At 37.6% G+C, this 26,474-nt stretch overlaps 1 protein-coding gene across 12 annotated transcripts in view; it reads right to left on the reverse strand.

Moving 5' to 3' along the window:
- The window catches only part of PTPRM (protein tyrosine phosphatase receptor type M), a 471,112-nt gene that overhangs the window by 25,410 nt on the left and 419,228 nt on the right, over positions 1-26,474 (reverse strand). For all 12 annotated transcript variants that reach the window (XM_057397502.1, XM_057397501.1, XM_057397499.1 and 9 more), the window contains 2 exons: positions 26,426-26,462; positions 8,298-8,395 (listed from right to left, as the gene is read on the reverse strand). In XM_057397502.1, the coding sequence (XP_057253485.1) occupies positions 8,298-8,395; positions 26,426-26,462 (135 nt within the window). The remainder of the gene's footprint in view (positions 1-8,297; positions 8,396-26,425; positions 26,463-26,474) is intronic.

A 26,474-nucleotide genomic window follows, 5' to 3' on the forward strand; every position in this document is an offset into this window, starting at 1 on the left:
TCATCCACAAAGTAGGAAACATAATTTTGAAATCTCATCTGAGCAGAACTATAATTGAGAGTTTGTTCAGATACACCCCACATTTATATCCTAACAACGTGCCAAAAAATACAGATGTTCATCACAAGATGAGATGAAAGGGTGATTGCCAGAGACATAATGAAAATGCTCTCGTTTAATCTATTCATCCCAAGGTACACTGTCCAGTTGTTCCAAACATGTTTATTTCACCAATAATTGTAGGAATTTGGAGAATATGATTATCTACTTCCACCCCCTAGCTTCATCCCCCAGCAAAATAGTCTAATGTGAGAAACTAAGAATTAGAAATGAATGTGGAAAGTTGTTCCTACTTCTAAATATAACAAACAGTGTAAGCAATGGACAGCTAATGAACACAAATTGTGACTTCCGAAGCTGTGTATTTAGCCATTTGGCAATGTGACACATCCAGCTAAAGGCAGTATGAAAGCCAAGACAGTAATTCATTTACTTAGAGGTTTGGAATAGGAGGAATATTACAGAATTAATATGTGAGCTGGCTGTGAAATATACTTTGCAGTTCGTACAGAACAGTTTAAATAACACGTATTATTCAAAGTTTCCAATTCCCTTTGATTCTGAAATATTCTTATCTAAAAGGTGATATAACTTGCTACGCACTGCATGGATTGTGGTTAGTGAAGAGCAGTATTATACATTCTAATTTAAAATTAATCCTGAACTAAGTAATGACGATAAGTCAGACATAAATTTTGAAGTGAAACCTCTACGATATAAAATGAAATAGCCAACCAAGCTCACCAGTGAAAATTTTTAACAGATTTCACAGATGTAGCTAGGATAACATCATATACTTTTATTTGGCTAACTTGAAGTAAAAGGACATCCAATAATTGAAACTATTTTTATTTAAATACTTTTCAAATAAAAAATGTACTGTGATTTAAGAACATTTTATAAGTTATAAAATAACCTTTGACAGATGATAAAAAAGTCTTTAATTTTTTTTCATTTTCTTTGTTTGCTTTTGAGCAAATCAGTTAATTGATTCATACCTCATTTTTACAGTTTTCTAAAGGAGGTACGGAAGAGAAATACGACATTTAAGATACTGTTTGTCACCATTAGATGAATGGATCTGTATAAAGGCAGCCAGAAGTCTTCATATTGTTCACAACTCCCAGAGGGGGAGAGATGTCTCCATGAATTTTACTAGCTCAGTCTAACTTCTTCCAGTGACAACTCAGAGTTGACATAATTCTTCACCTTTTCCTGCCCCATGTTGCCCCAGCAGCGCAATCATAGGTTGCTTAGTGGATACACTCTCATTCAATTTCTGGCCAGAATAGCTGGTTTTCTGGATGTTCCAGTTGTAGCCACGCACTCTGCTTTCTGAGGGAATGAGCATGATGTTTTTTTCTTAAGAATACGGTATACTGGTAGCATGCCACCAACCCAGTGGCTTGGGTTAGATGAAATTAAGCTGATGGGCCAAACCCATTGTGTGGCGTTCCTTTGGCCATAAAACCGAATTAAGTCTACAGGAATTGCTTTAGGGTAAAGCTAACCCAAGGTAAAGCTGTTGTAGTGTTCCTGCCTCCATTGCTAATACCAACAGAAGAATATGGATTACCTCTATTTTATTTCTTATGTTTAGGCAGTTTGGTTTCCCACTGGACACTAAAATAGGCTGTAAATTACTCACCTTAGTCAAGCCCTGGAGAAAGAAAGGCTGAGCACAGAAATGATAAGAAGAATGGTTCCATGCAAAGGTGAAGGATAGTTACAGGATTAGCTGGAGCTCCTCAAAGCTTGTCTTAATCCCTTACACAACTGTGAAAGTATGGGCATATTGCTTAGATCCTGTGCTTTGAGGACCTAATGTGCCTGCATCGAGCGAACAGCTCTGTTCCAAGAGCAGAATCATTACATTAGTTATCAGGTTGCCTTCTGGCTCTAAACCTGATCATCTGATGTTAGGTTTGAAAGCTCTACATGTTACTCTACTGGGTAAGGTAAAACTCTGCCAGTGCCTCCAGGATATTTTTTGCTATAGGGAAAGACTGAGAGATTAATGAGACTGCTGAGGTGAGGAGACTTGAGTGATGAAGCCATTTTGCTAGCCCCAACATTTCAAAGAAGAACTTGAAGCCCTCTTTGCAAACTGCACTTACACTTGCAGTACTTCAATGGCTAATGCAAGAAGGGGGTCAATGCATTTGTGTATCCTTAAACCTCTTTTATTTATTCCTCAAAGTGAATTATCTCAATTGGATTAGTGAGCATTAAGACACTAATCTCTGTTGATTAGAATTCTTTGAAACATAGCTTTTGCTGGCAACAAGAATGCATCAAAACACTAAGGACTGCAACTATGTCTGCTTTGAGTGACATGGGACACTTCTGAGCATTTGTAAATTGATGTCGTGTTTGATGATGATAACGTTGCTAATCAGGGGACAACTTTATTAAACGACTGCAGAGTCCTTCCTTTTCTTTGCTGCAGAACTGCCAATTTTTTCTTTTCCCCCAAGGGCTCCTCCCCTGGTACACATAATAGAGTAATGTTAACTTGCTGTTTCTGGTTAGAAGTCTAGAAAGCTGAAATCTGTTTTGCTGACTAGAAGGGCTCAGATTTGAATGACTTACAATAGTTTTAAGTTTCTTTTTTTCTCACTGATACTCTTGAAAGTATAAACTCTGTCTAACAAGTGAAACTGGAATGACAGTGGAACCAAAAGCGTAATAGCAGAATACATGGTAACATACGTACCATAAGCACAGGTCCCAGGCTTTCTGGGTAAACATGATTGAGAAAAAAAAAACCTTCTCTAGATGGTGAAGGACACTATCTATATAGGTTTTTAGAAGCTGAGATTAGAATTACCTAGAGGAAGGGAAGGGTTTCATATAGCAATTTTTCTCCTTCTCATTTATAAAATGTGGTTTCTTTCTTTCAGTAGAAAAGTTAAAATGAAATCTTAGTTACCAGTAAGCTTAGAAACTCTTTGGCACATCTAAGGAGCATTAATGACAGTACCCTGAAATAAAACCAATGTAAGTGATTTGGCTTATTACATTTAGAGGCAGTTTCAATTAGATAGAGTAGTGTTCTATTTATACCAAATGCAAAAGTATTGTTTGTGTGACCTGTTAAAGAGTTACCGTGTTTCACCTCTGCAATATCTCTGTAATAGCTGATCTGAATCTTAAATACAATTTGAATTTACCTTTGTTTATTAGAGGGCTCTTCCACATGGAAGATTCTCAAAACTTGTAAATGCGTAAGTTCAAGCTTCATTACATCTTTGTGTTGAAAAATTCCTTTTTATTCTAAGAATAGCTGGCACAACCATTGGAATTTTTTTCAGTTTTTTATGTTGCTGGAATTTCATAGAGAGTTTTCATTTAGTTCTTGCAACATACTTTAGTTAGAAGTCTTTCAACAGGGCCTTAATCGGCTGTTTTTCTTGGATGTCAAATGTCTGTCTATAGAAGAAACAGATCATCAGATCGATCTGAAGAAGACCTGGTTCAACATAAAGACATCTGGGTTTTGTTTGTTTTGTTTGTTAAGGAAACATATTTGCACATGGTTTAGAAATGTCTCTTGAATGATGACCAATACTGCACATCCTGAGCACCCAAGGCCCAAGAACATATGACTGTTTAGGGCAGGGTCTATACAATCCTGAAAAGAGCAACTCTTTTCTGACAGATGTTACCTTACATCAGGGAGTGCTTTTAAGCCAGCCAGCATCAAGGAGATATTCCCTCTCTGTCAGAAGACCACTGTACGGGTCTCTTCACTCTCATGTGGACCCCAACAGTCTTAAGCACAAAAAGTCAAACCCTCAACATTTTTGCAGCAAGGCAGATAAGAGTGTCATGTATGTAACATTTCAACCTCAGGTCCAGTAAAAAAGGCAATGGAAAAGCTAAACCACCACTGTGTGCTTTCTTTTTCCCTATGCAGACACAGTCCGGTTGGCTCTGGGGAGGGAAAAGTCACCCGGGAGGAGTGTGAGAGAGCTCTCAGGAAAGCACAACACAATTGAGAGATCATACGGCAGTGAGAAGCTGTTTTGGTAATGCTAAGGCATGTGTTTAGGCATAGGGACTATTAACCAGTCTACAGCTGACCTTCATTCCCCTGTTTGTGTCACATCCATTCTGCTGTCATCAACCTTGCCTCCTTTCAAAAAAAGGGTCTTTTGTGTGCTTATTAACACTATTAGCACTGGCAGTTTTCTAATTTTGGATAATAATTGAGAAATTCTAATTACTGTAATTACTATGCTCCTGGGGTGAGGTTTTAGTTTTTGTAATTATTTCTAGTGATTTTGTTGGTAAATACTTTGTTATATTAAAAGCATGATAACAACCACGAGTCCTTGCAGCACATTTCTGTATTAACCACCTCCACTGAATTTCATCAGCGCATTTCACCACTGATTAATCAGATATTAGGAAATTTCTCCTGCCTCAAGGGAAAAAAAAAAAGAGTGGGAGAGACAGTGACTACTGACAAATAACAAATGATGTGAGATGCCAAGTTTGATTCTGCCAACCAAGTATTAGCACCAGCCCAACAAGAGCAAAGACGGAGGTGACAGCTAGATGGCAAATTGAATACATTCTAAATCTTCCCAAAATAACTTTAAGGAGAAATGTTCCAATGTGTGCAAACATTGAAACACTTCAAGAAGCAGCCAGAGACTTTGGCCAGTACATAAAGACCTTGATCTAGTTCCCACTGCTTTCCATGGAAGGATCCAGGTCTGTCTTTTGAAGCCTGTATCTGGGAGCAGACTCTTGGAGTAAGCAAGATGTTCTTCTGTGTCCATTTTATGATCACATCTACTCTGCTGGGATAAACAGTTTTGTTTCATCTAGAATAACCCACTAGAGTATGCTAAATCTCTCAGGAAGAGATTTTGTCTGACATTACACTTCCACCTTCAGTTGCTTTACCATTTGCAAACCTCTTGCAATAATATAACCCCAAATATATTGCTTTGAAATAGCTTGGGGTCATACTGATATATTTTATGAGTCTTGGCTTTGCTTTTTTACTTGTTAGGGTGTGGTTTGGAGAATTCCAATTCTTGCACTAAAATGTAGCTATATTATACCATTAATTACTTGTCATTCCCTTTTTGTGAACTTCATTGAGAGTGGAAAGTTGTTGATTCCAGCATGAAGATGACAGAGGCTTTTTTTTTTTCAAAGGCTGCTTCAAGGTTTGGTTATTTGTTTAGTTTTTCTTGTAAAAGTTCTTATGTCAACCTAGGCCAATCTTAACTAAAAAACCATCATCACCCATTATCAAAGAACTGTTCATGCAACTCAGCAATGATTTTTCTAAATGACTGTGAGACCTCATTTAGATTTTTAATAAACAGTCACATTCTAATGAGGTCTTCCTAAAACTGACTAAATATGTTTAGAAATCATTAGCTTAAATTACCAGTACAAAAGTCTCCTCTGGGAGCCCTGCAGATTTTGTGATAAGATTTTTGGCAGATGGATTAGTATAACAGCACAAGTGAGTTCTGAATTTCCATACAAGCAGCGTAAATGTGAGTGACTGGGTAACAGGCTACTAGATAAAGAGCTAAATGTCCCTCAGGTGGATTCATTAAAGAGAGAAAACAATCATAACACATTTCTGTGCCATTTAAATACCAGGTGCACAGCAGTCTGCAGGTGCCAGAAACTCTGACAAAGGTCCCTTGCTGGAACACACAAGAGCTTAAAGGGATGCATGGTTTTGACAAGTGTGCCTCAGATAATGACAGATATTGGCAGATGTACCCAGACCCTGCTGGAGGGTAATGTGGGGACTGAGTCATTTGCAGCAGGTGCTTGTATTAGGGACAGCCTCATGGTGATTCCTCCATCCGCAATTAAAACAGTCCTGATGCTTAATGCTCCAGGGCAAGATGCAAGTTCCTAGCACTGATTTAATGACTATCCAGCCAGTGCTGGTAAACAAATACACATACGCCCCCTTAATGATTAATTCATGAAGGATGTACACTGTATGGCAAACACGTTAAATAGAAATTCTGCTTCCCTGAAAAGATAAAGTTTTTTTCCTCCTCAGCTTACAGTGGGTCAAGAGGGTTAAAAAATATGAATTATAAACCTCTATAAATCTTATACCAGCAATAGCAATTGAAATAGAAAACCTCAAGGTTGGGCAGGTTACAAGGTTTGCCCTGCAGGAATGCTACCAAAAGGTCCATTAAAATCATTACTAATCAAGGTGGCAAAGAGCTTGGGTTGCAGGACAGATGGTGTATTTGTAATATGCCTCCCTGTTGCTGATGTTTCCAGCTCTAGGAGTGGGACAGAAGCACCGATGGAGGACTGGCTGCATTTTTCTGTGGCTCATATGATCTCATTTCCATTAAAAGCTCATTTCAATTTCTGCTCTCTGATCTCACCTATGTTGGCCTCCAGAGAAAGTGAGAACAAAGTCATTTTTACCACTGCCAGGAAAAACAAAACTGCAGATCTGTATCCCACTAGGATGCCTGCACCCTGAAGAAATCTCCATGGTGGCACAAACTGTTGCTTGCTGCTAAAGGAATGTGCTGCATACCTAAATGTTCTGAGTTGAGGCTGCCAACACCAGCAACAAGACTTGTGCCTCCCTAGCTGATACCTGACAGTTCACTCTAATTGATGCTTTCTAATACTGACTTTAGGAAAACAATTTGTGGTTTCATGCAGTATACTATTTTTGTTCTAAGGCTTGTTTATCCATACCTTGAAAACATCCCTTTTTAAGTTGTGTGCTTAGATACTTATGTGTATGAAGCTTCAGCAAAGAGGTTTGCCTCTTAAGAATAAGAAGCTTTGAGAGCTTCTTATTCTTACAAATCAGTTTCGAATCAATATGTGACCACTGAACTATTTCTATCTTCCTCTTCACTCAAGGGACTGTACTTTTAAGACAGCTTCCATGATCCTTTTTTGTCTACGCAATTAGGTGTGCATATGCTTCTGCAGCAGGTGTTAACTGCAGTCAGAAATCCCATCTTTTTCATATTTAAAAATAATACAGGCACCTGATCTGTTGTCAGGGTTGGGCACACAGATATCTAAAAACATTAGGATTTATATTAACGATTGACAAAGGACATAAGGAAGAATAAATTGAGATTGTTGAAACTGGACTTGCTAGAAAGGAGACAAGATCCAACACTTTGACTCACATCACATGAACAGTGCTCTCTCCTCATGCAAATGCCACAGGGCAGAGTGGTATCAGCCACTCCACCAGTGTGAAATTAAAAACATCTCTTAAAAACACGTGGCTCACACCAAGGTATGTGCACTTGACTTCTTATCTCTACACTCTGATGTATAATAATTGCAGTATTTGCAATAGAAGCAGTGGCTGTTTTTTTGTTGTTTTTTTTTGTGCTTTTTTTTTTTTTTTCATTCCAAATGAAAGCTTTATGCTCTGTCCGCAAGCAAACTTCCTTGAAAAATACCCATCCCAGATGAGGACTAAGACACCAGTGCATAGACAAAGCAGTAAATTAAAAGACTCCGTTACTGACAGTTATGAGAAACAAAGAAAACAGTTCCTTTCAATACATGTTGAAAACAAAATTAGCCATAATGACCTGAGTAGGAGGCCTACTTTAGAAGTTTAGAAAGAAAGAAAGAAAAGTACACAGTATCAACATCAGGTAACTCAAGCTTTACTTTACTACTCAGCTCCCAAAGAAGCCCTCCTGGTCCACAAATTTAGTGTACAAATAGAAAAGCTGATTTTTTTTCTGGTTTGGTCCACGTGGCTTATAGGACGAAAACCCCAAATAAATCAGATTAATTTGGACTAATATACCATGGAGAAGGTGTGATTTCATAGTTTAACTACCGTCCTCAGAAATCTGTTTTCTCCCTCTCAGCCTCCCTTAAAAAAATAGATGACTCCATACCTCATTGTGTTCCAGTTCCCTGGTTTCCCTTAATAGAAATGGTATGTCTGAGACATATACAAAGATACGATGCTTTCCCTGTTTGGCAGTCTTTGCAGGCTATGCTTTACGGAATGCAGCTTTATCACTTATTTCTTCATTGTGCTAAAGTTATCAAAGCCAAGCATCCCAGGAATGTTTAAAAATAATTGATAATGAACCTCTTAGCACAGGCAGTCATAAATATTTTATGTGCTATACTCAGAATATAAGCACCTTGTTGGTCTGTTATTTAATTTCCAAAAGCAAACACCTTGGAAGTCTTTCATATTTTTAAGTACAAAAATCACTTACCCTTCCCACTTCTACGAGATTAGTAACCATGATTATGCTGGCTGTGTTTTCATGCCATACCATTCTCCAAAAGTCATATATTGTCTCCTGCATTGGTCCTGAAACAATAAATCAAATGAAAGGTTACGATCTGAAAGTCTTATGATTGGAAGCTTGTCTCTGGGGAACTTTGAGAAACCGTGACTATACACATATATTCATATCACTATAATCATATTTTTTGTTTAGGGTCAATTTCTTTTCTGTCATTGCACCTATCTGCATTTAAGTCTTTTCCCCCTGAAACAGTGCTCTGAAAGAAAGTTAGTTCTCCAGCATTTAGGTATTTATCTCTGTAATGCCCAGAGGTGGAATTATAAAAAATGGATAACATTACTCTTTCTCTTAACAATTGGATGATAACCCAGGGAAGGGGTATTTGGAATGAAATGAGCCTCAAGAGACAATGTGGCTTCCTGGTTTCTAATATTTTTCTTAGTATACACTATCCATCAAATTACTCCAGTTCCCAAATCGTACTTCCTGAAGCGAGGCAGAAGTTACAGGTTTTTTTTGCAGCAGTATATCACCTTGCAAAACCAGGGGGAAACCGGTAAAGAACTCTGCCATGCCATGACGGCCATGTCCTCTGCAGAGCTTTCCTCAACAACCTGTGCCTTTGTAGACAAACACACAGGGCTTTCTCTAGTGTCATGCTAAAGCTGGGTACCAGCCCACAGGAAATGTTACAGAAACAAAGTGTTGAGACCCACCACACCGCTTTATGTATACTTCATCCTATCCACTTCTACATGTCTTATTCATGACATTCAATGTGCTACCCCAGTCTTAAACCACTACTTTAAAATCACTGAGCCAATAAAGATAAGCTAACTCAAAATGCTATGAAGTACTATAAACTAAACATCCATACTGAATCCATTAGTGTACTGCCACACTGAAGTAAGCAATTAGTGGCTTATCTAGAGGAATGTCTTCAATCAGCTAATTGGAGGACAAATGGACAATGTATTGGCCTAAATGTTCCTCTAGTGAAGAAACCAACACTCTTAAAACATTACAAAACTATACACTGAAGATTTGGGCAGTTTGGCTCCCATGTTTTGGTACTTTAAGCTCACTTCGAACATAAAACTTTCATTCTAAAAGTCAAGTACTTAATGAAAAATGTAGTCATATGTTGTTACTGGATTATCATGGCAGGGGGTTGGACAAGATGATCTTCGAAGGTCCCTTAAAACCCAAATAGTTCTGTGATTCTATGACTTTGTGATTCTGTGATATTACAGGCAAGTCAAAACCAACTCACTAGGCAAATAACTAATATTACAGTTACGACCTAACTTACTTGGAACTCAAGTGTCAGAAAAAGGATGGTAATAGTCTAAAACTTCTGAATTTTCAGGAATTCCAAAGGATAATTTTATCATCCATAATTTGCATAGACCAAGGATGTTATGTATTCTCTCCCTTATTTTCTCTGCTTTTAAGAATTCTGCATATATAGCTAGTTTCACAGGTTTCCCTATAGTCTCACAACTTGTCTTTTTCTGGCTTTGGTTGTTCATGTAACAGAAGAAAAAGCAATTTAAAACAACAGGAACCTATGACTGTTAGAACACAAGAAACATCAGAAGGTCTCAGAGTAGAAATAACAGCAGAATCTAAACCTACAGTATTTGAAATTACCAAATTCAAGATGATGTGGATGCAAAACTGGACACCTTTTTTATTTTATTTTATTTTATTTTAATTTACAGCACAGAGCGGGTGATACTTTTGTGAGATTTCATTCTGAAGTGTGACAATTCCTAAATCACTCTCCACCATCTGGAAATTTACAGTAAGTATTTTACTTATAAGTAAATGTCCTAGATACGTAATACATGCGTGGTCCAAGTGCCATATTGAATGTCACAGTAAGAAAATTAATATACATTATACTGCAAGTTTAGCTTGCTTTTGGTTTAATATTGTAGGATTCAGTATAGCTTTTTGGGTAATTAAAGTCATTTAGAAAGGTTTTGGGCCAACCTCTCCTACTGGTAAAAGGAAGGAGGGTATTTTAGTCACTGTAGAAAAATACTAGTTCTCTCAAATCTTAAACAAATATTCAGCAAAATTACTATTGCTACCATCTTTTAAGGGGTGTAGCTAAAAATAAGATTGTGGAAAGGCAGATTTTCACAGAGTAGTGACCTGGAAAGATTCTGCAAGTTCTTCATTATTAAGATTATTTAAGCTTGATCAAGGACAAAAAATCACCACCTTATTGCTCCAAGAATTCTGATTCACAACTTTGTTTAATGGAGAAAATCTAAATGGCTCCACTGCATTCTGTCAGCACAGGATTATGTGATGTTTCAAGATTGTTCATCTGAATATGTTTAGGGTAAAGCTCCAGGAAAGGTGAGAAAAGATCCTCTGTCTACACAGCCCTCTTCTTTTTCCTTGTAAGATGCCAGAATCTTTGAGAAATGCGGGGCAATGTAGCCAGTTTCTTTATGTGTTATTTCACTTTTCTTACAGATACGCTTGAGATACAAGATGATTGGTCTCTACTTTGTAACAGTCATTTCTTTTTGACAGCCCTGGGATAACCTGTGACAATTTATTCCTGATTTTCTTTTTTTCTATAGACATCATAATTCTTCTCATGATTTAAAGATTCCTACATCACAAAGTACAACTGGGGATAGATCCTAAACCCTAATTTCTTCTTGAAGATTTTCAATTTTCATTCTTTATAAAGAAGAAAAATTATGAGAAAAATAAATCTTTAGAAAAAGTAATAGCATTTTTCAGGCCAGAGAAAGAGCTAAGCTCTGACAAGTCCTTCAAGCTTGATTCCAAATGTTCTTAGAAGAAATGTCCTGTTCTTCAGTGCTAAGGTTTTCCCAATCTTAATATCCAAATGATAAGACAATCTAATTAAAAGTGCTTGACAGGATTTCCTGCTCTCCTCAAGTATTTTGAAGTGTTTTCTTGCTTTTCCCCTCCAGCCCTTACATACAGCCTCCAAACTTTTTTCATGTTCAGGACATCGAAAGGAAAAAAACCCAACCTAAAACCCTACCTTAAATTCTCAGCAAGTAATTCTTTTCTACTCCATTTTTCTTTTCTCCTTGACATTTTTCAAATTATTTTCTGACATATGAATAAATTATTACTTGTCTCCAGCTAGAATTGAACAGCGTTAGAGGCTAGGTAGGGTTGAGGATTTATTGTCATGAAGAACTGAACAATTTGATTCCAGAGACTTGTGATAGGGAAAGAGCCTATAATTGTTCTAAGCATCAGCTTAACAGATGTGCGCACAATAGGCAGGGAGGTTATTCTCAGCAGTTGCCCCCTTGCAGGAGAAGAAGGTCTGAAGAGAAGGAACTGTGCTGCCTAACAGTAAGCCTGTGGCATACCCCATTAGCTACACAATATAGTAGTTGGTATCAAAGATTTCTGCTGTGAAAAAAAGAAATCAACAACATACTGACACCAGAAGATGAAAAGAAAAGGAGAAATCAACCCTCCAAACCCCAATCTAATTAAATGCATTACTGAAAAAACTCAACAGAAACGATCAGTTGTAAATATCACAACCATTAGTTGTATTACCAGTAGTTGTTAGTTGCTGCTCTGGGAATGCAAGCTTATTAGGAAATGGAAAATCACACGGCTTTTAAGAATGGCTTAAACTCTTAAGAAGCTGCTTCTGTACACCAAGGTTTTTAGAGCCTTTATTTCTGCTTGTTATTGTGAGACCCAATTCTAACAGCTAGTATGGCAAATAGGGTATGTGATCAATACAAATGTGATAAACTAGCCCGCAATATAGGAAAAAAAGTGTTCAGATGTAGGAAAGAAAGCAAATGCACCAAGAAACAAGTAAAACTGAATCCTGAAATGTGCCTGGCACTTAGTGAGATGGAATTGTAAATCTATGGGTAATTTTTCAGTTTCTAGAAGAGCTGGCGGCCTAAACAAGGAACAAATAGCTTCTTAAACCTTTCTTACGTGTAGAATACCAAATCCAAAAGCTGATGTTTGGTCCACCTGAAACCAAATTCAATGACAGATATTAAAACTAGAACTGTGCAGAAAATGAACAGATGCCCTTAAGCTCCAAAGGCTCCCCAGGGACAGTGCATAGGTAGCTGTAGCCATTAGGCATGTCTTGATAGCAGCAGTGGACTGACAAGATGCAAGACTTATATCTGCAGCAGTTAAATTCCACCTTGAAAAGAGTGCAATAAGCCTTCTTACAGTGATGCATCCACCCCATGTGAGGAGGTGGTTATAAAATGGTGCCCTTGACTAACACTTTCTCCAGTTTCTAGTAGCAATGATAACTGTCTTCACCTTTCACAGAAGTATTTTTCCTTTTGCTGCTTGCTGCTGTGGCTGCCTATCACTTGACCATTCAAGGACAACTAGCTAGTATACTTGCATAGAGGGAGTGGTGTTCTCAACTATGCATGATCTGTCCAACATGAACTTGAGACATGGTAAATGCTTTCTTAACTGATGCATGGCAAAAAAAGCCAAAAGCAATGATTCCCTTTGCAATTACACTGTCAACTCCCCCCCAAACCCATTATGTAGAAGAAATTGCTCAAAACACACAGGAAAGCATAAAATCAGACATAAAAAAAAAAAAAATACTGGGAGAACAGGCTACAAGCTAACAGATTGAAAAGTTCAAGAATTCTCCTCTTCCTAATAAACTTCTTAAATGGGACAAACTAGCTGTTAATAGGGTAATGAAAAGAGAATTTCACAGATGGCCATAGAAGCTGTGTCTGCTCCATCCCTGGAAGTGTTCAAGGCCAGGCTGGATGGGGCTTTGAGCAACCTGGTCTAGTGGAAGTTGTCCCTGCCTGTGGAACTAGATGATTTTTAAGGCCTCTTCCAAGCCAAACCATTCTTTGATTCTATGAAAACTACACGGTGACTAATGCTCTCCCAGTCCAGTGATCTGATAATCCATAAATGCATGCTACTTGCTCTTTTAATCATGCTGGAATTCGGAAGTAAGAATAAAATGCCCTTTCAAAAGTTATGTAAAAAATTGCAGTTAAATGCTCCTTTAAACTATAAATATCGCTGACTGTAGGCAAGGGTACATCTCCCTTAACTGAAATATATTTTTCCCCTACTCAATAAGGCAATGTGCTCAAGATTGTAGCAACAGGAACCTGCAGGCGCATCATTAGGTGATCAGGTTTCCATGAATGTTCAGTTCCTTCAGCCTTCCAGAAATCTCATGGGAAGGTCATCAGTGGTCATCAGCTCTGCAGTCCTGGACACCTCTTTGCATGTTCAGACATAGACTAAGGAGTTTAAGATTAGGTTCTGTTTTTTCATAGCAAAGTAAACAAAAATAAAATGTCTTGATCTTTCTATCTAAAATAGTCAGCATACTTAATGAGAAGTGACAGATCCCAGTTGTGCTGATGCAGTCAAATAGCAAGATTAACTGCTAGCTCATTGTTTTTTGTAATTGCATTGCTACTGCCCCACAGCAGTACAGCTGTATGCTGGCTCATCCCTGCCCTCTCCAAACGAGGGGGTTTCTGAGTGGAAGACACTGTGAAGATCTGATCAGTTCCTGATAATCTGATTTCTGAAGAGCAGCCTTTACCATATGCTTGTTGAGTAGCTATGGTAGCACACATTTAACTTTCACTCACATTTCCAGGAGTTCTTAAGGGTTTAGTGCCTCCATGGAGGCCAATGAAGTGCAGAACAAAGCTTTGCTATAAAAACTTAAAAAACTCGGGCAGTGATCATGCAGTCTTTCAGCTATAACTTCTCTCAAAATAGGTTTAGACATTTGTTTTCTACCACAACATATAGACTTAACTTAACTTTAAAACTTCTACAAGAGTATGTTTAATAGGCACAGTATGTATGCTCCTATAAATAATGTGAATAATTTTCAAGTCTGAGATAAAGCTGGTCAAGATATCACTAAACCATATGGGCCCTCCACTCACCAATAGCTATCCAAATGCATACAGATCAATTTTTTGTATTTTAAAGTGTCAAGAAAATAACGATGAAAAAGAATCAGGTCATATAACCTGGATGCTTCTAATGCTTTAACTAAAGTCCTCCCAAGACTGTTCCAGAAACTCAACCAGCATCTATTAGCTTTTACTGAAGTCTCCTATAGCATCATCATTGTAAAAATTAGCATACCTAAAAGGCAAAAGACGCTTACACTGGCAAAACTTGGCCACAAATACTTCAGTGTTATTTATTAATTGCTGGTTTCTAGCTTCAGTATTAATTATTATTTGTTACTTCTGCATATCCCAGCCCCAGACATTCTGTGCATTAAAGAATCTCAATGAAATTAAACTAAACAAAACCCCTGTAATGAGCTGAAAACCCACATTCTTGCTTTTATCACTCTATTTCATTTGACTTACAGTGTCGACTGTGATGGCATTTGAAAAGCACTTTCTAATTTTAGCCTTACAAATATTAATTATTATGTAGTCTTTAGCAGAGCTATATTGTAATTATAGAGCTATGCTGGCTTTCCTGATAAGACTTCCTTGAAAATCTCTCTTGTCTTGGAAAAATGCAAACAAAGCAAGCCGTGGATAAAGTTCTGTTGAAGTTGGCTCCCTGTAAGTATGTTAAGCCAGGAGGCAGCCCAAGCAAGAAAGCCTGAGGCTATGGCTACTCTTATGTGAGGTATGGAAAAAACCTCCCCCTGAGTTTTAAACCTTATTTTAACTGTCTCCTCCGTGGTAGTAGATTCACAGATGGTGCAGAGAGGAGCCACTTCTTTGAAGAGGCAGTAATTAATTCAGAGTCAGGTAAGAAATGTCACCATTTTGTAAGCAAGAAGTCTATCCAAACTTCATTCAGAAACAAATAAAAAATGTTTCTCCTAACATTAGTTTAAACCCAGGCTTCAGAATATACCATGCATACCAATTATATGCAGAATCTATATTTGAGTTGTAGGCAGTCCACCATTTCTTTTCTGTCCTTTTTCAATGATACCACCTTACAATGCAACAAACCAGAAGACAGTATGCAGCAACACTATTCCACAGCAAGTCATCTCAGCTACACTCAAGTGAGTTAATCAGAACTGAGCTATGAATTTAAAATGTGTTTTTCATTATTTCCTCATCTTAGATGGATTGTCAATAAGACACAGATCTGACTGAATCTTGTTAGCTTGACATCTCAGGAAAACACTGCTTATAAAGCAAGCTGAAATGCTTTACTGGGACAAATCCTGCCCAGTGAAGCTACGAGCACATAGAGGCTCTCTACTGTGTCTTTTGCTCAGAGAAAACAGAACTTCCTCTCATTATCAGCCAAGAGACAGCACAGTGAATAGTAATCAGCTGATTTTCAAGCACAAACTGAATCCTACCTTCTCTGAGCTAGCCAGTCAGCAAGCCTTGCTGCCTGTGCGCTGCTCTATGTGAAAACTGGCTTTCACAAAATGAAATTTTCAAAGTGCTTTCAAGTCCCATTAGCTTTCAACAAGGCTTAGATTACTAAGTGACTGAGGTGCATATAGAAATTTTATCTACAGCTCCCATGAGATTGACCCATGCTTTGGCTGGCTTCCTATACCACCTCCTCCTACATTCTGAAAAGTCAGCAGAAGGCATTTCACAGGATGAAGCAAAGGAGGAGACTGACCTCTAAATTCTCCATCTCTTTCCAAATGTAAAATAATATAAAAATATTTGGCCTGTAACATGCCATTTAAAATGTACAGTAGTGATGAGCTACAGTCCTATTGTTTTATGAAATATACACAAGCGTCTCACAGCTAGCTAAAAAGACCCCAAACCCTCCATTCTAAATTCCCAGTTTAATACAGAGATGCTTAAAAATTATATCCTTTGAGTAATGAGAAAACTGATTATTCCAATGATTTTTTTTTCTCTGAAATTATTCGTTTCACAAAACTAGATAATCAGTTTGAAAACACTTATTTTGTAAGAGTGTGTATACACATACACATCAACTATTGGCTAGAGCTGGATCATTTCTCTTGCTGGCATTTTCTCTGATCCTATTCTTTGGTGATTCTGTGGGTAGCCAGAAAGTTTCACAGGGACGTGGTATTTATTCTCTGGAATATCATACAGCATTTTCTTTTCTTTATTGATACAGATCTAACAAGGCTGGAACGGTGCACATCTTCATGCATTATTTTGCCTGCATTATGGTACCATCTAGAAGTCCCAGTCTGAGACCGAGGCTCCGCTGTTGCGGGAACTGGATTACATACTAAATGCCCCTGAATACACAAAAAGTTGTTCATGCCCCTCACAGTCACAATCCAAACATACCTTGAGAGGCAACAGGAGGCAAGGCAGGGTCTGAATGAAATGAACAGGCTTGGTATAATATAGAGCAGCCATAATATGCCAGTTCCCTGGTAATTTCTGAATAATTTTACCTGTCCCTACTACATACTAGTATTTCCACCATGTTCACAAACAAGTCACTGCGGCACTTATATCTATTTGTAAGTCTGAGACCAGACTTTATTTGTGCACTACTGGCAGGTGCTATTTAAGGCACTTTTATAACACTACAGCTAATGCTACCAGTTAAGCTTCCATCTAATAAAGTGTTACGCACTTATTGATTGACATTTCTCCATGGTTAGATTTCCAATACTAGCTCAGTTTGTTCTGTATCAATAAAATAAAATGAAAATGTCATACGATTTCCCAAAGAATAAATAGCACATTCCCATAACACTTTTTGACTACTCCCAGAAGTACTGTAGACTAGCAACAAAGGAACTGGCAGCAGAAGAAATGCTCCAAGATTTAGCCTGAGATTAGGCCAAGCTGGAAGCAATAAGAACTGCATACATAGTAACACTATGCTATGCAAGAAAGCTACTTTTTCTGATCTTAATGGCAGGAAATTAAAAAACCTAATAAAACGATGTAGTTGTTCTTTGATGTAGATAACCCGGAATAACTGACAAACTCTTACTTTTATAATGATTTGTTTGCCTCATGGTAGGGATGTTAAATGGTCTGTTCCTCTCATTAACATTTCCTTACACTGGATAAATCAAGTATCTTCCTGATTTTGCACTACATGTAGCACTCCCAGGAGTCAGAGATCCCCTAGTGAGGGTTATGTGGGATACCTGAATAAAGCCAGAGGCTTGAATATTTACCTCACACAGCTTTTAAGAGAGTACTGCTAGGCAATGGCTTGCAGCGAGTGTGTTTCAGTTTTTTCTGCTACCCAACAGGAATACTTTGAATAACTATAATTGTAACTAGAGGCCTTTATGTATTTTGCAATGGAGTGTACTAGCTACAGAGAAACAGAGTTGGTCTCATTTGCACATGGCCTCTCTTTCTCTCTATGCCCTACAGACATTTGTTTAATTACAGTCAGGCATGTTGGGAGAACAATGGGTAACTCATTTGGGAAACTGAGATACAGGTCCAAATTAATGCAGATCAAATAGCAACATGAAGTACTGGCTCTCCCTGAGGTCACAGCTCTGACTGAAGGCTTATTCCAGGAGCCTTGAGTCCACAGTTGGAACCTGAACTGTCTGTGAAAGCAGTCCAACAGAAAGTTTCAGTTCAGCTAAATCAATGTTTTCCAGTAAGAAAGTTGTTTAGTTTTTGGTTTGTGCATTCTTCTCAGTAAGGGTGACTTGCACCATGGTAATATGAGTACCTACTAATCACTTATTCTAAATAACCCAGCTGAGCTTGGGAAGACTAACAAATACATAATTTATTTTGAAAAAACATGCTGCCTGTAACATCTCCAAAAAAAAAATCTCAGGTAATTGACTTCTTGGACTGGATTCTTCCTATCAACTGGCAATGAAGAATCAATTTTGATGATGGATAAGAAGTTTAAGATCATTTTATCCCCTTCAGTAGAAGGCTCCTTAGGGAATAGACAAAAGAACCTAATTAGTCTTTCCCATTTCTACTTTCTATTTTCACTTTGAGTCAATCATAAGCATCAGAATGTAATAAAATCATCACTATTCACAAGCTTGAAAATATGAGTTCATTTTGGCTAGTAGTTTCTTTTATTTTTCCCCAAGGACCTTACTGTGAAGGAATGTTGCTCATGCATGGGAGTAAGATATTCAGATGCTGTAAGTTTTAAACTTATGATGGGAGTTTAAGTGCATTAACACGAACTCTTTACCCAGATGAACAAAAAAGGTAATTTAGTCTACATTAAAGCATAAGTAAAAATGCTAGAAAAAAACAAATTTGTCATAATTTATGAGTGAGCTGTATCTCTCACAATATATTTTTCTATTTAAGGCTGGAGAACTTTGGTACATTTGTTTCTTCCTCAGTCATAGAAATAGAATGAAACAAACCTTAGATCAAGATACATGTGAAGGTATTAACAAATGTGTATTGGATGTTTTTCCTTTTGACTTCAAGACAACTATGATAAAAATTAAATCTCCATGACAACAAATTTTCTCAGCTCTATTATTTATTGTTATTTTTGGGAGCACATTGGTTATTTTCACTGCTTCAAGTAGGAAAGCGAAACACTAACCTTTTCAGTCCATTTTTTGTTATATTTTCATGGGAGACTACAGTATTCTATGTACAGTGTAAACAAGGAAAGCCACTCTAACAAACTGAATGTATTTGTGCTTGACACAGACACAGTAACAGGAGCATGCTTGCAACAGAATGGGATTTAGCAGCAGCACAAGGACTCTCCACAAAGTCTTCATCTGACTATGCAACTGTATGGAATAATACAGATGGATAGAAATTAATCTCGTAAGCTTGTATCTTTTCTTTTTCAAAGGCAGTGCTTCAAAATCACCCAGACTGTTGTGTGCATTGGTGTCCATACCAATATAGAGATTTAAGTTACTACCAAAGGTTACAGAATAGAGAAAAGATGACGTGTTTCAAATGTTTGGATATGGTGATAATACAAAAAAAAAAAACCAAAACAACCAAAACCAAAAAAACGAACAAAAACCTGCCTTATTTGTTTCTTGTTACATGGGTTTCTGAAATATATCCAGTTCGCCAACTTGCTACACTCATTTTTATCAGCAAATGGGAAGACAAAAAGCCTTCTTACACCTGGTACCAAGCTTCCTCCATGCTTCTGAAGTCCAGCTGGAAAATAAACTTCACAGAAAACCAAGATGCCTTACCAAGTGATTTTCCTGACAAACTGCATTTCTTTGCTCCTTTTGCTTTAGCATTAGGATTCACTAGCAGGCATGCTAACGGTACTCCGTCAAAAGTGCCAGGTACCTTCCCCATGAAGTTCAATCTATGGCTGATTCTTTATTGAGGACAACCTATCATCAAGCATCAACTTTTCATAATTTGCATCCCCAAAAACCAGACATGTGAGATACATTTGCAATGCTGAAGTACACACCTTCCTTGGACAAAAAAGTGAATTCTAGTGCATAATCTAGGTAACTAGGAGTCAGCAGCAAATATGCTAATAGATGGCCACCTCCATAATGTTCTTTTCTGAAAGCGCGTTTGGTTTACAAGGACAGTTTGCTTAGCTCTTGAGTTCCAGGAAGATCATAACTTCCTTGTCTGCACGACATATTACATAGTCACATTTTTGAAAGGAGAACAGCTACATTACTTTTCACACGATCTTCTATTTTTTACAATACAACCTTGAAACATTTCCTTGTACCTGATTCACCTCTGTCTACTTAATTATTGTAGTCTCTCATTTCTCTTGCTTCTTAATTCTGATATGCAGAAGTCTGTTGTAGCTATTCTAGATTGACTTCACAACAGACAAATCAAACCAGTATCTTGCCTTTGAGACAGAGATCTGTATATGCTCTGAAGACCTTTATGTCTGATTTCCTGCTGTTCAATCTTTGCAGGGAAGAGGTCAGAAGGATCGCTTTTCTTCCTCTGTGGCTTTGACAATGAACTACAGAAAAATCATCAGTTTCTCAAACTTTTGTTTCACAAGCCACATTAACAAGTAAGTGAAAAAACAGCCTTCTCCTGCAGTAGCAGTCAATGCAGTCCTGCTGAACCCAGGACAAGCCTGCATGGCATGTCAGGCTTTATATAAATAAATATCAAATAATTATTTAACATAATTTCTAGATCTTGTTTGTTCTTATAAAGAAATTCCAAAGGTTTATTAAAGGTAGGCATGTATTTTATGCAAAATGTAGCTGCACATATGTAAAAAGTAAGTGGTTCTACTAGCAATGGATCTGTCATCAGTTTTCCAACAATGCTCCTCTCTTTCTTGGTCTACACACAAAGATTCAGAGAAGTGACACACTTCAACAGAGCCTAAGCCAACTTTGTATTTTTTAATAAATCTATGCTAGCTCTGCAGTTGTAGCCTTCCACAGGAGCAACTCATTCCCTGTGCAGACAAAACGAACACACAGCTGATTAAGACAAAGACAGAAAAATACTGGAATCGTGAAAATGGTCAAACTCTTCTAACACAGTTATTGATAAAATGTGCTATTATAAACAAAGAGGCAGAAACTCCGGTATTCTCATGTACCATAATGTGGCAACTGTTAAAAAAATTTAACTTTTATAGTTACCATTTGTAATACACACTTTTTGTCCTCAACACTAGTAAAAGTAATGATTTTCAAAAGGTGCTCAAATGTTGTAGTTGTTATCATCAGCCTTTGGTGAGAAACAGTCATAAGACAGCTTTGGTGAATTTCCCCTATGGCTTCACAGTATAACCTGGAGATAACACAAAGGGTCTAGTACTTCTGTATGCATTGGGTGTGGGAAGAAAAGTAACTTCTTTGCCGTTTGTCATCAGTATTGCAAAACAGGTGAAGAACATGTTTCAGAAAGCCTCACCTATTCAATATAGTGCATTCTTATGGGTTTATCTCCTTCACTGAAGACAGATTGCTTCAACCGCCTTTTTAAAGTTTTGATGATTAAAAAGTAAAGAATAGAGTCAAACACAGTTGAATCTTTAGCATTAATACAGGTATATAGAATTCAATCTCTTCGTGTGTACATACATGTATCAGGAAATCAGCCTGACTACCCTACATCATGCAAAAATGACAGCATATGTAACTCTGAAAAGTTGTGCAGAACTACCTTGCTTTGTTGTTTTTCAGTTCTTCCTGAAGTAATTTCAAAAGTTAATTTTCATCTGGAGGCTAAAACAATGGCAGCAAAAGTTTCTTTGCAAAGAGAATTGTGGGGCTTCCACACTGCTGTAGTTCTGAAAACTTTTTGTAAAATAAAACCAAAAAAACATGCCATGGAAGCTGAGTATTACTATTCAGAGCAGTATTTCTGCTTCAGATGCCTGAACAGGACTTTTAAGTTTGAAAGAAAATGTATTTTTGTTTCTGAAAACCCTTATTAAAATGTTCACACAACATACACAGTCGTGTGTGGAAGAAAGACATATTTTGCAGAAAAGGGAAGGAATATGAAAGGGGTTATTACAGTGGCAAGTTTATGCTGTTGCAGTGAAGACTGTAAACATTTTCACTGTAAATACTTATTTTCAGAAGTTTTTAACTCATACCTAAAAAACTCCTCCTGACTGAAACTTGACTTGATGTCTGTCTCCATATTCAGTGATACACAGACTGAAATGGTTTAGCATCTGCTTTACAACTGGACGCAGACAAAAAAGAATTTGAAAGCCTACGCTGCACTATTATATCTGAAGCTGCTTTATTTTCAAGAGCTTTTTACAGTCACTAAGAAATGCTCTGAACTACTTCCACAAAATATCTTAGATCTGGTTCATCTGCAAGCTGCAGCAAGCAGAGACAATCTGAACCTTGAGGAATATTCAAAAGTCTGAGATGCATAAGTGAATGCACTTCATATATAAAAATATGCAGCTTGCATGTGAGTGTTTGTTGTTCACACTGTTGGTCTGCTCAAAAACCAGCCTTGATGGAAATGGCAATCAGCAACACTGTAGAAATATATTAACATTCATTTGTCACTCATAATTTACAGTGTCTGGTGCAGTGGTAAAGGAGGAAGCATGACCAAACCTGTGACAGAGACTTGCTAAAAGAAGCTAAGTCTTAGCTAAGCTAACTCTACAAACTCCAGGGGACAGAGAACAAGCAAATACAAAAAAGATTAATTTTTCCTGCTTAGTGATCAGGTGAGACACACAAGATTAACAACAGTCATCCGATAGTAAGAACATGCAGTATTGTGTGTGAGAACAAGTACTGTAGAGATATTCAACCTAATGCTCTTACTAAAGGACCTGTTTAAAATTCATTGATTATCTAACGCCTGGAAAAAAAAAACAACCCTAGCAGCCAGTAAATTGAGCAGATCATACAAGAGCTCAATATCCTGCTATAAAAAAAAATCTAAAGAATTATATCCATGGGAACAAGGGATACATAAAACAAAATAGCGAGTTTTAAATTGCATCAGCTTTCTGGTTCTTCATGGCCCAATATGCTGGCTTGTGATATGGGATTTTTTTAATCATGGTGACTCAGGTGCGGATCCCATCTGTTGACGCCAATTACAGCAGATCACCGAAAGTCTTTATTAGCTGTAAATTCAGTATACCACTCACATTATAGTTATCACATAAAGGAAAATTGATATTAATTTTATAATTGAAATTGCACCCTCTGAATGTATTACTCTTAAAAATAGAAACAAAATCTTTTTTTATTATTAGTTGAGAAAGCCTCCATTAGACAAGCCTTTTAAAGAACATTTCTCTCCCTAATTTAAATTAGCAACAGGAAGCTACACATGCCAAGGTGGAAAGATACCAGTCTGTGTGTCAAACTCTGCTTAGTACGGAAGACAGTAACACTTTAATAAACAGGTGATTATGCAACTCCCAGCTCTGTTAAAAGCAGAATGGTAATCTATTACAAACTGATTAAATTTGCCACTTCTTCACTTAAAACAATTATATTTCCTCATTAACAATGATATGTTGAATGCAGCCTAAGAATAACATAGGAAAATTAAGTATCAATCATTCTAATTCCTCAGAGATGTTAAACTGACTCACATAATGATACTTTCCTTCAAAGAACAAAGAACAATAGGCACGTGCACCTGTGAAAGTTGCGGTGGAGGAGAAAAGGGAGAATGGGAAAAGTTATTTAAAGACTGATGTAAAGTAGACATCAAGGGAATTAATCACGCAGCTTAACTGTTGTACTGCAGTGATGTGTTTATACATATCTATATGAAAGTGTGTTCTAAAACAGTATAAACATCATCAGCTATATCGAAAGCCATGCCTTGTGACAGGCTAACTACTACTAAGGAAGGCATACAAAGGCATAGTCTGTTTGACAAGTGAAACAAATGTCTTTCTTTTAACAGTGAATATAGAGCCTTAAAGAAGTCCTATAGATTATTCCCAGTAATCTTACCACCTTTGCAAAAGACAGAGACTGCATCTTACTGGAAGTGTTACTATTGTGCAAAGGCTTTGTCAGGAAACTGTGATACTGGGGAATCACACTAAACAGCCTTTACACAGCTGCATCTATCAGGACATTGCAGAAAACTATAAAAAGCAGGTGAGTATTTTTAATTGTATTCTGCAGACGGGAAAGCTGAGACAGAGGAAGGAAAAGAAACTTTCTCATGATTCTTCATAAGGCCAGGGACAGAGCCAGAGAGCATTCATCAACCTCCTGAGATGAGTGACACCAGTGCTCTTCATTCCTCCAAACTGGAGATACAAATCTATTTCCCAACTGGCCTTAAAAATTAGGATGTTACAGATGTGATGCATCAAAAACTGACAGCCAGATTATTCTGAATTTGCTATAAATTGTATGCCCATTTAAAAATGAATTTTATATTCTTCAGAGAGTCAGTTTCTCTCTCTTTGCTTTGCGGGAAGGGTTAGGCATCCCTGTGTCCACTTAGCTGCACCTATACAGAAGAAACTGATGGGACCTGCCCAAAGAATAACAGCTGAAACAGACATATCCTTTACATCTTGGAAGAAGAACTGTTTCTATTTCTCTTATTATCCTTCTTGACACCGTATCAGGAAACAACTGTGGCAAAGAAACTGTTGGGACTTGTTGGCAGATCTGGTACAGAGACTTTAAGTACATTATTCATACATTATTACATACTTGGCTTTGAAAGCTGTAAGTACAAAAACCTCAAGCTTAACATTTGCTATTCAAGTACTATGATGAGTGATAAAGCTGCATTTAAACTTGCTTCAGATAGGGATCTTATGTGTCTATCAGAAAGCTGTCAGGGGGATCTCCTGGTGAACCTCCTGATGAAAACAAATGCATTACAAACTGCAAGTAAAATGCCAACTGTGTAACTTCTCATTTTAAGGATACAATTACGGGTGAAAAGCAACATCTTCATTAGCTAAAGGTTAAATGAAACAATCCATGTATTCTCAGAAGAGGAGGGTGCAAAAGCCCAAACAGAATTAAGCAAATGTTGTATTTTTGTCCTAGTTTTCCTGTCTGTCTCCTCTGTAGAAAGACTGTGGATTGAGGAATGCAGTGGGTGGCTAGCAGAATTGGAAGAAATATAACATTTAAATGGCTCATTTTCTAAGATCACAAATTCTAATTCTGGTCTAAAGTGTAATACTGACAGTAGTGAGGCAGTTCTAGAAATAAGACTAGTGTCTTGCCCCACTGTCATCTCACACAAAGTAGCACAAAGGGACTTTCGAGAGCTGGAGTACAGAAAGGCAGAGATATGTATCCTCCCACTGGCAGAAGTGGGGACTGGAGGCTGCAGACTGGGTTACTTAAGGCACAACTGAAATCACAGTAAGAGCTCTTATTTGACATGGCCAACATTTTCTCTGCTTTGATAAAAAGTCATTAAAAAGTAGGCATAACCTTTAAATCCAACACATGGTAAGATTATTCTGAGTATTATACTCAGTACTCCAGCTGGCTTTCTTAAAAGATTGGACATGTGTTGAAATAACGTATGTGGGTGTAGCTCAGCTTCTTCAGATCCATGGGCAAATGCAGGAAGCTTTGTCACAGAACACCTATTACAGAGAAAATTCCCTCCAAGCAGCGGAGGAACTATCAAATTTTCACCTATATGCTATTCAAGCATAGGCAGGAGATTGGCATATTGTTCAATACTACGGTGAAGCCGACACAGAAGACTCATCTTTCCCACTTGTTCCAGCTCTAAACTTGGCCAAAAATTAATTAAGAACTACATCAGAATGAGCAAATTATGTCTTTGAAGACAAGTACAAATTGAAAAATAATTTGTGTGTTGTCAAAGGAATGGGCTCCTGTCCACAAGCAAGCTTTTAAACAATGGCCTGTAAAATTGTCTTACTAGATCCCTTTGAAGAATCCCCTCGCAAGCATAATATGCCTTTGGGTTCTCTAGTAAAACTTGCTAAGTGAAGTGTTTTCCAGGACCTGAGTCCTAGTTATCATTGAACAATTAAGAGAACTTTCATTTTTATGACACCATTGTCTCTCTCAAAAGCTTACTGAATAGAATCATAGAATAGTTAGGGTTGGAAAGGGCCGTAAGATCATCTAGTTCCAACCCCCCTGCCATGGGCAGGGACACTCCCACCCAAGGCTCTGTCCAACCTGGCCTTGAACACTGCCAGGGATGGAGCATTCACAACTTCCTTGGGCAACCCATTCCAGTGCCTCACCACCCTCACAGTAAAGAACTTTTTCCTTATATCTAAACTACCCCTGTTTAAGTTTGAACCCATTACCCTTTGTCCTATCACTACAGTCCCTAACAAAGAGTCCCTCTCCAGCATCCTTATAGGCCCTCTTCAGATACAGGAAGGCTGCTATGAGCTGCTATGAGTATTTATACCATGACTTATTTCTTTTTTCATGAGTAACAACATGTTGAGTAACTTCTACCAAAATGGGTGAATTTTGCTTTTCTACTCAAAACGTATTTAAACACAAAAGTAAAGGGCTGCTTACTTGACATACCTGAAAATTAGAAAATTAGGTAATAATTCAGTTCGCTAGCTTCTGCCTAAGTGATCAAGCCTACTCTGTCCTGGATAGTGACTGTGGCAAGAAAGCATATTAGAGCATAAACTGTAATCCAAGTACCAAAACCTCTTAGTTTCACAACAAGAAAGGGTGATAAACTTACCTTGTGTAGCAATGTAGTGGTTTGGTCTATGATAACCCTAAAATAAATT

Source organism: Pezoporus wallicus, unplaced genomic scaffold, assembly GCF_028554395.1.
Source record: "Pezoporus wallicus isolate ANWC-B61680 ecotype Strahan unplaced genomic scaffold, APGP_CSIRO_Pwel_v1 contig_227, whole genome shotgun sequence".
Classification (NCBI taxonomy): Eukaryota; Metazoa; Chordata; class Aves; order Psittaciformes; family Psittacidae; genus Pezoporus; species Pezoporus wallicus.